This window comes from Acanthaster planci, linkage group LG11 (assembly GCF_054643075.1).
Source record: "Acanthaster planci isolate LZ-2023a linkage group LG11, COTS_SCS, whole genome shotgun sequence".
Taxonomy (NCBI): domain Eukaryota; kingdom Metazoa; phylum Echinodermata; class Asteroidea; order Valvatida; family Acanthasteridae; genus Acanthaster; species Acanthaster planci.
The window spans coordinates 4,021,321-4,031,016 of NC_141787.1; the positions used below are offsets into that span (position 1 = coordinate 4,021,321).

General features: G+C 40.1%; 1 protein-coding gene across 4 annotated transcripts in view; it reads left to right on the top strand.

The window, feature by feature from the left end:
• The window catches only part of dhx9 (DExH-box helicase 9), a 202,930-nt gene extending 193,676 nt beyond the window's left edge, over positions 1 to 9,254 (top strand). For all 4 annotated transcript variants that reach the window (XM_087143419.1, XM_022239222.2, XM_022239223.2 and 1 more), the window contains 2 exons: positions 4,619 to 4,828; positions 7,068 to 9,254. In XM_087143419.1, the coding sequence (XP_086999545.1) occupies positions 4,619 to 4,828; positions 7,068 to 7,380 (523 nt within the window). In that variant the 3' untranslated portion in view covers positions 7,381 to 9,254. The remainder of the gene's footprint in view (positions 1 to 4,618; positions 4,829 to 7,067) is intronic.
• Positions 9,255 to 9,696: the final 442 nt, after the last annotated feature.

Consider the following 9,696-nt stretch of genomic DNA (forward strand, 5'->3'; position numbering starts at 1 on the left):
CTTGAATTCATGTCGTATGGGTCAAATCAAGTGACTCTTCCTTCCTGTTGAAACCGGAAGGGGTCTTATTGTTTAAAAGTGGTAATAGGTATGAAGTTGTTTTCAACGAAGTTAGTCTGTTAGAGTATAGTATTCTTCAAATCATCCACTGATGACGTAACCTAATTGTCGAGCACCCTCTAGTGACAGGTTAAAGATTCTGATAAATGAATTTTGAATAGATGTCTGTGGCGAAGTTTGTCCGAATCGTCTGAAAAGTGATATATTTTCAAGATGTATTTTTTGCGTTGGGGAGATGTTAATTATATATATAACGGTTTTGCCCGTACCAAACGTATGTTAATAAGCACTGTATGCTCAGTGCTGTCCGAGAGCTTGCGAAAAAACCTCACAAGCTTACTGGGGTGGGACTCGAACCCACGACCTCCTGCTTACTAGTGCAGATGTCTCAACCACTCGACCACAGAGCTTGCCGGGGTCGGCTGGCCGGTCCGAGTCAAATGAAGCAGCGGGTACCGTGAACTATTTTCAAGATGTATTTTTTTGAAAATAGTTCGCGGTACCCGCTGCTTCATTTGACTCGGTCGGCCAGCCGACCCCGGCAAGCTCTGTGGTCGAGTGGTTGAGACATCTGCACTAGTAAGCAGGAGGTCGTGGGTTCGAGTCCCACCCCAGTAAGCTTGTGAGGTTTTTTCGCAAGCTCTCGAACAGCACTGAGCATACAGTGCTTATTAACATACGTTGGGTACGGGCAAAACCGTTTTATATAATTAACATCTCCCCAACGCAAAAAAAATACATCTTGAAAATAGTTCGCGGTACCCGCTGCTTCATTTGACTCGGACCGGCCAGCCGACCCGGCAAGCTCGATGGTCGAGTGGTTGAGACATCTGCACTAGTAAGCAGGAGGTCGTGGGTTCGAGTCCCACCCGAGTAAGCTTGTGAGGTTTTTTTCGCAAGCTCTCGGACAGCACTGAGCATACAGTGCTTATTAACATACGTTGGGTACGGGCAAAACCGTTATATATAATTAAAAGTGATGTAGATGACCATCTCTACACAGATAACACTTGTGTAAAGTTTGGGGCTGATGACCTCATCAGACCGAAAGTTACAATAAAAACTTCATTTAGTCTTCAAAATTTGGTAAAAAATCAACCGTAAGTGATATAAGCGTGAATTGTGCACGAGATGACAGCTAAAACATTGGAGTCAGCTGCATGAAGTGCATAACTGGTGTAATTTTTCACACACAGGAAGCGCTGCCGACAAGAACCCCCAAAATATAAATTGCCAACTCGAAAATCCCATTAACATGCTGTGCATATGCTACTGTGTGTGTGTGGACGCCCAATATCTGCCTGCAACATAGACGGCGCACAGTGCGTAGAGCTTGTACTCGGGAGTTGGCAAAAAGCCGACCATGTGCTGGTGAGAGCAGATCTCATTGTACGGGGATGGAAAGCCAAAAGAAATAAATGCTTAAAATATCATATCTGTGCCTTTTTCCGTGATAAGTATAATGTATTGCACTGTACATGTTGAAACCTAGCAGGTAGCTAGGAAGGGAAGGTTTACAAATGGAAATTGACCTTACGTGATGACAATACTATCATCAGACGAGTCACGTGACATTAAATGGTGCCTCATTTAAAGTACTCTATCTCCTGAAGTGTATATCCAATTTGGTTTAATTCTTGCGGCTATCTTGAAAAGGGAGTGCTTTAGAGGAATTTAGACCTCGTGTGATCATGATATCATCAGGAGACAAGTCACTTGACATTAAAGGTGCACTCTTTAAGGCCTTATATCTCCTGAAGTACATGTCTGATCGGGTTCAAATCTTGCAGATATCTTGAAAAGGGAGTGCTTTAGAGGGATATTGACCTTATGGGATAATGACATCATCAGTAGACAGGTCACATGACATTAAAAATGCACTTTTTAAAGCCCTGTATCTCCTGTTGCCCTGTCCTTCTTATTGCCCCATTCTGGTCGTGACAGCCATGGCTTCCCTGCATCGTCAGACTCCTGGTCAATGTCCCCCTGATACTACCTCAGTGCCCAGACCTGCTATTCCAGCCCAGATCTCGCTGCCTTCATCTGGACCTGCTTCATCATACCTAATGTGTTGATATTGTTCAGCAATCCTTTGAGCAGGCAGGCCTTTCTCAAGACGCTACCACCTTGGCTACCAGAGGTAGGTGGCTGTCCACAAGGAAAATCTGTGACAGCCGAATACAACATTTCAATTGTTGATGCAGACTAGGGTATGCTACGGATCCGACCGAGGCCTCTCTTTACCTCGTGGCAGACTTCTTTATGCACCTCGTCCGTTCTGGCCTCCTTGTTTCTACAATCAGGAATCATCGCTCAGCACTAGCAGCAATCCACTGGGGCTTCCCTGATGGATCTTCTATTTCCAATGACTCAGCGATCCATCACGTCTGTGGAATGTTTATAGAACATTCTCCAACTAAGCGGCTCATTCCTTCTGGTGCTTCGGTAATGTCCTCTGGCTTTTGGCTGTCCCCCCCCATTTAAACCTGTGGGCCGCGCTTCCCTCCTCCAAGTTACTATGAAACTCGCTTTCTTCTTGCCATAATTACCACTCGCAGGGTCTGTAAGATTAAGGCCCTCTCCATCGCTGAAGGTCACATTTGATAGGAGCCACCTGGAGTGCGCCTGGTTCTGCAGATTGGCTTCCTCACCAAGAACCAGACTCCATCTTTTCAGCCCCCAGACATCTTTGTTCTGGCAATTCAGTTGTTGGCATCCTCTTCTAACAGACTCTGGTGCCCTGTCCAGATGCTCAAATGGTACCTCAATGGACAAAGGACATCTGCGGGTTGGTCTCACAGCTATTCATCACCACTACCATTCCGTATGCAGCCTTCAAAGACACAATTACCAAATGGGCAGTTTTCGCCATTAAATTTGCTAAAACTCTGACTGGCCTACTAGCACCGATGAACGATTTGAGGGCGCACTGCTGGGTGATCGAGAATTTAGCGAATGGAGTAATGGACTTAGGAAATAATGCATATGTATTGGTAATCTGGTAGGTATGCAGTTGTAGACTTGGAGAATTTGCTGTAATTGAAAAAGAAGAACACATGCAATTAGAGAGCCTTATGCTTTCGATCACTAATTTGATTGCACCAATTGGGTACTCTTGAATGCTTCCCCACAAAAGAATATGACTATAAAAAGAAACCTGAATGGCGATGCTTAAATCTTGTGTGCCCGGTAATAAAATTGCAAGCAGTAATAGGGGAAAAAAAACGCAGTATGGATAGAATTGGAAAATCTGCACACATTCGAATTTGTATTTGAAAAAATGAACATTGTTTTGCAGAAATTGCTCACAAACTGTGTTGCTACTGTGTGTTCCAGAGCTATTTTGTTTGGCCATCTGGCTCAGCCCTCTCATATGTTGATTTCTTATGGGTCTTTCTTCATGTTACCATTAGTAGGCAATTTGCTCAAGGCAATTATATTCTCTGCAGTTTTGCTTCAAGACTGCACAGTGTATAGACGTAGCATGAACATCAGTCCTGATCCCAAGGTGTTCATATTCATGCTCAAAATCAGAAGCTATTTTAGACTATAGATTCTATATAACTGCTCATGAAAACATGAGAGAATGTCATTCGGTCTGTATATGGGACAAAATGTGGTGAGAATGAAAACCTTGATGCCAGTATTTGTACATTATTGTGATGTCTTTAGTCATCAGATATGAAATTACTTGGATTTAATTGCAAAAATTTTGAAAAATGCAAGTTTCGAAAAATGAGATGGCATTGTTCATATTTTGAAGTCTGGCACCACCGTAGTCAACATATTGGTTGGGATCATAAAGTTGTTTGACCTTTGCCTCCAGGTCAGCCAAAAGCATAAATTCAGCTCAAAAAGGCAACCATTTTACTTTATCAAATATCTAAAATGTTGAGTGGTATGCAAAATTTCATGCAAGGGTTGATAATGTTCTTGCATGAAAGGGTAAAATGGAATGACATTAAATTGGATTGAAAAGATCATAATAACAGAAATTATGCACTATATACCTCTCCCTGTTTGCCTATAATTTGTATGCTTCGCCAAAGTTTGCAGAAAATTCCTCTTTGGTTGGCTTTTATTTTACTTCGCATTCCTTTGTAATGTACATTTGTCCCATTAATTTCAAGAAGGATTTATTTTTATTTCAGTATTTAGTAATATGAGTATTATTATTTGGTGTTTAGAAAATTGCTTGGGATTTTGAGAGCTTTCTATTCCATTTTCTCCTGACAGCCCGCCATAAATTTACAGCCAGGTTTGCAGGAAAAACGCAATTGGGACATCAAAAGAGCTGACCTTTGAAGATTTAAATTATTGCATTGTGTTTTGGGAGTTTTATTTGTGCAGGAGTCACATTTCTTTGAACTCCACTCAGTCCACTTTTCTTCTGGATCTAATTATTGTTTTGTTTGGTGGTGAAATGTATGAGTGTACCCAGGGTTGCCCACCCACAAAAGAAAACAAATTAGATAGCGTGTGGGAACCAGTGAAATACGCCATAAAAGGATGCATCTATAACTTTTTAAACTTAAGTACTATTCCTTTAATCCACCAGGATTCAACTTCGCATGCCTCATGCCTCAGCAGCCAAGATTGTGGCCTTGCGGCCAGCAATTGAAGCCCTGATCTTTAACATGACAGCTAACCCTGACAGCATAATGTCGCCATCTACTCAGGATGAAATGCTACTTAATATCATTCGTGAGTTATCCTCAGCCAAGGCTGGATTCTTTGGAAATCCCCCAGAGGATTCAGGACAACAGGGGTAAGTTGTTTGGGTAAATGAAATTAAATTTAAATGCTAAAGTTAAATGTTTCATTCATATTTACAGTCGACTCTCGTTATTACAAAATCAGCCAAAACGAAATTCCGGTTATAACCAACACAAATCTGTGGTCCTGGCAAAAACTTTCACATTCCTATGTTGAGAAAATCTGGTAATTACTTGCTGGAGGGTGGTTTGAAAAATGCAGTGCACATAATTGGGACAATTTCAGTTGTTAAAATTCCTAAAATTCATCATTTCAATTAATGGGCATTTACACCCACATGAATGACTGTCTGGTGGCTACTCTAATCTGACTGACGTAATCTGTTGATGCCTGAGTATTTCAGCCAGGCCTGCAGTCTTATAAAAAAGCCCAGATTGTGCGGTGTTATGTAACTTTCTTTTGGTCATGAACCTGGCATGGTGCACTGCTGACCTCTTTTCAATAGGGGCCAGATTAGTGTGCAGCGGTGCTGTGTGGCTTATCGCTGTGGTGGTGGAGCGTTTTGGTCCCCGATGGTACTCCGCTTGCACTTAATGCCCCAACAGTATACTACTGTTTTGGGCATAGCGCGCCCGCGGATTAGGACCGCGGAGAAAAGTGCTCCAGGGCCCCATTAATGAGAGACACAACACCCCGGTGCACACTAATCCAGCCGTGTATGAAAAGATGCTACTGGCATTCACCGGAACAAAGGAAATTATGCAACACCTTACAATTCTGGGCTCTCTTTTACAGGGCTGCAGGCCTGGGTTGAATACTCAGCCATCAAAGAAGGTTGCCTGTCAGATTAGAGTAGCCACCAGACAGTTGTTTGTGCTTGAAACTAAAATTAAGATGAAAAACATACAAAGTGCAAGGCACTTAACAGAATCTCTTAGAGCAGTACATGTGTTGTACAGAGATGTGTTGGGTAGACAATCAATAAAGGGCCTATTTTTTATCTAGTTGTTAATATTCTGATTTGATTGGAATGGGTTTGGATGAGTGAAATAAGATCCAGTGGGTTTGCTTGACTATTAACGGGATTGTATGATGTTGGAATCTCTCATTTTGTTGGGAATTCATTACTCTAATGTTTCTGGATAGGGGGTTTCATTTTATTTGACCAAACTTATCATTAAAATAAGTGTACATGCTTGCAAGGTATGAAATGCATTTAGTGGGCAAAATCACATACAGCCAACTTTCAATTCCACTTAACTGAAACTTGTATGCATAAGTTGTCGTGTGCCATGGCCACTTGAATCATTGTCCCACTATCATAGCAGAAAACCAGCTCTGACTGCAGGGCAAACCCCATAGTGCAATAATCTTTGGCATAACTACAGCTTACTGGAATTATCACATGACACATAAATTTGACCCGTTGAGTATTGGCATTATGCACTGAAGAACTTAAATCCAAGCTCACAAATAAAGCCATTGATGGTAGAAAAGATTTTTAAAAAGGTTTGCTTTACAAAGTTGACTTCAGTCAAACTGGGTGTAAAAAATGTGTTTGTATTAAAAAAAAGTCAATACAATTTTATTGTAATTTTAATGGAATGACAAAGGAATACCCTTTTGTCATTCATCACTGACACTTGGTCCCTTTAAAGGGTTGTATTTTTCTTCTGAAAAGTATGGAAGCACAAACCCAACTGAGTATATGTATGTCACATCACATCAAAAACTCTTGTCCATTTCAGTGTCATTAGGTTACCAACATCATCAACATTCATAATTAGGAAAGATAAATAGTTTTGAAAAGAAAATCGTTTGAAAGTAATACATCATTGGTCCTTGCCCTATTTTACCCACAACCTCATTTTAAAGTTTGAAAAATGTGCCTGAAATGCAATTCATTACCAGGGAATTGCCTGAATCTTCACTCTTGTGTTGTCCACAATTGAACAATGGCATTGTTTCTTATCAATTTTACATTACAGTTAAAGTGAGTTCTGATTGGTGTGTTGTGCACTCATTCACATCAAAGTTTGCTTAAAACCCTCCTTTGGTTTTACAGCACAAATATGCACAAGTGTCCAAGGTCACTCTCTTGCATGTTGGTGCAGTGCACAACACAACACAGCTGTGCTTCTTTGAGGTGTTTACCAAGTGACCCAAAGAGTGACTTCAGCATAGGAGGGATGTGTTGCTATCAAGTGAACAGATGAAACTCAGACCATGGGTTCATACTCAAACAATTTAAGTGTGATGACTATTAGTCTCATTGCTTATTTTTCTTGCAGACGAGGCAGAGATCAACCAGGACCATCTCGATTCAGATTTTCGACCCCACCTGGCTACTCTGGAGGCCAAAGAGGTGACAGGGGTAGCAGGAGCTTCAGGGATCACTTCAGAGGGGGAAGAGGGGGTGGAGAGTATGAAGGTAGAGGAAACTTTGGGGGTGGTAGGGAACATGGCTTTAGGGGAGTTGGCTACAGTGCTGGGAGGCAGGGATTTCGGGGAGACAGAGGAAGATTCAGTGGGTTTAGAGGCTACCGAGGTGGTAGGGGGAGGGGTGGAGGTGGTTTCAGAGGTGGGTACCAAGGGGGTTGGTAGAGGTAAATGGTGAAATAAAGGAAAATAACCTTAGATAATGAAGAGTGTACGTCACAAGGTGAAAAAGATGAAAAACAGAGATCTGAATCCCAAGAAAATGTCATGTAACTCTTATATATCCAGTTAAATTTTCTCATGATCAGGAACATATTGAAAAATGGTACATGTAAGGAGTACAGTGGCATTTAATGAAAAAGTAGAGTATGCATTTGCAGTATTTCATAATTTGTAGGTCTTACAAGTGTATCACAAAGATAAAGAACAATCAAAATATTGATCGGTTCACTGATGTGACATTTGAATAAATGAATAGGGTTGAGATGACAGCTGCATGTTGGCAAATCTAGAGGAGACTGACAAATAGAAGAGGAAACATGAAGTCTCAGAATTTACTTTTCTTTGTTGTTTTTTATTTTGGGGTGGTTTAGTGTATTTGCTTCTTGTTTGGATTTCTTTTATAACCTTTTTGCTTTGCGTGGTCTTGATTTTTGCTGTGGGATTTGTAGAATCTGCTTAAACTGATTTGTATTGTGGTTGATTTTTGTTGATTAATTTAATGTTCCACTCATATGGTGCATTGTTCATGTTTTTATATTAAAATTGTTGAATGGTTGATACTCTTTATCTTGATGAAGCTCTCTTTTCTAGATACATCTAGTTGCCTGATATTAGGCCAACAACTTTTCTTGGTTTCAATGGTATATGTTTGAAATGATTTGTGAGCCTGAGATTAGTCCAAAGCGGAAACATAACTAAGATTTGAACTTGTATCTGCAGTAATAATATGCTTGCTGTACAGAATGTGCCAGCATTTGGTAACCTTAGGGGATGTCATCACACAGGTGAACTGGGTACTGGTCTGAATTTTTAATAGTTACAAATATTAAACTGAAAGTGTGCTTGTGATCTTGAACAAAATTTTGATACTGCACAAAATAAGTGCTTGGTGACATATTGGGTCTTAAATAAAACTTTGCCCTTTTGCATAATTCAGTGTTGACATTCTAGTATTACGCCAACGTTTGATCTTAGAAAAAGTTTGCTCTGTAAAAAAGTTCATTTTGATTAAAAGAAGTTTGAATGCGTCTTTGAAAAATAGCATTGGTCTTAAATTGATTCCTTGTCATTCTCTGTATATAGGATTTTGGTTGTATTTTATGATTATCTCTGCAACACCTAATCAAATTTAAATGACATTTTGAGTGTGTCAGTTTTGAAAAGATGACACACAGTAAGTGTCATTCGACACTAAAAACAATAATTCCTGACAATTATTTTGGGGAGAAAACAAATGTTTCTCTTGGACCAGGGGAAAGTTCCCAGTTTGTATCACTCTTAAATGTGGTAAAAATTTACTACAATTTCTTTTTCTAGGGGGGTGGGGAGGCAGTAATATCAACGTAGCTGTGTAGTGTAAACTGCCCAGTAAAACAGACCACATAATTTTTCCCTCGAAGCAGTGTCCAGCTCATGTGAGTCAGAATTTCACAGAGGCAAAACTCGGCTATATATCAGAGCAGGCTGAGTGTAACCGTAACATTGCATATGTGCACTACACGTATGTGTACTTAATTGCTTCGGTTAATTTTGTTTTCATTGTTTATATTTGTAAAGGTTGTAGATCTTATGGAAACCCTTGAATGGCTATTATACATTACTTAATAGTGTACTGCTTACAAAGTACCTGTAAGTTAGGATATAGATTAAATGACCAATATCGGATACATGTTAACTTGATTAATTTAGCCATGGACTTTGTAAAGTGTTAGAAATAAGAAATCCCCTTTAAACAATGATTAAGTTCCAAGAATAGATTGTTTATCATAAATACGTAGTAATAAGTAAAAAGTAGTAATTGAGCCAGGTAGAACTGAGCTGAGTCCTCTAAACATGATTTTTTGAACCATCAGTGTTGAATAAGTACAAAATCTGATTTTAGCAGGAAAACTGGAAAATAGCAAAGTCAATTGCTGCTAATTGTTCAGTCTGCTTCTCTGGTAGCAGAAAATGGGAAAACATATTTTACAAACCACTTTTCTGCTACCGTAGACAAGCAAGTGTCCTCTTTGAACCTCCATATGCAAGTGAATATGCCCTAAATTGCCGGCGCGGACCAAATCATGATACGCATGCGATCAAATTCTCTAGAGCATTTCGTGGCATGTAGAATGGATGTGGACAAGGATGGAAGCAACCATCAGGACTGCCATCTTGTATTTTTGAAAGCATAAAACAAAACAGGCCCTCCGAATTGCAGAGTTTATATTCATTTAAGGCCGAAATATGACTTCAAATAATTTATTGTCCCCAAGACAG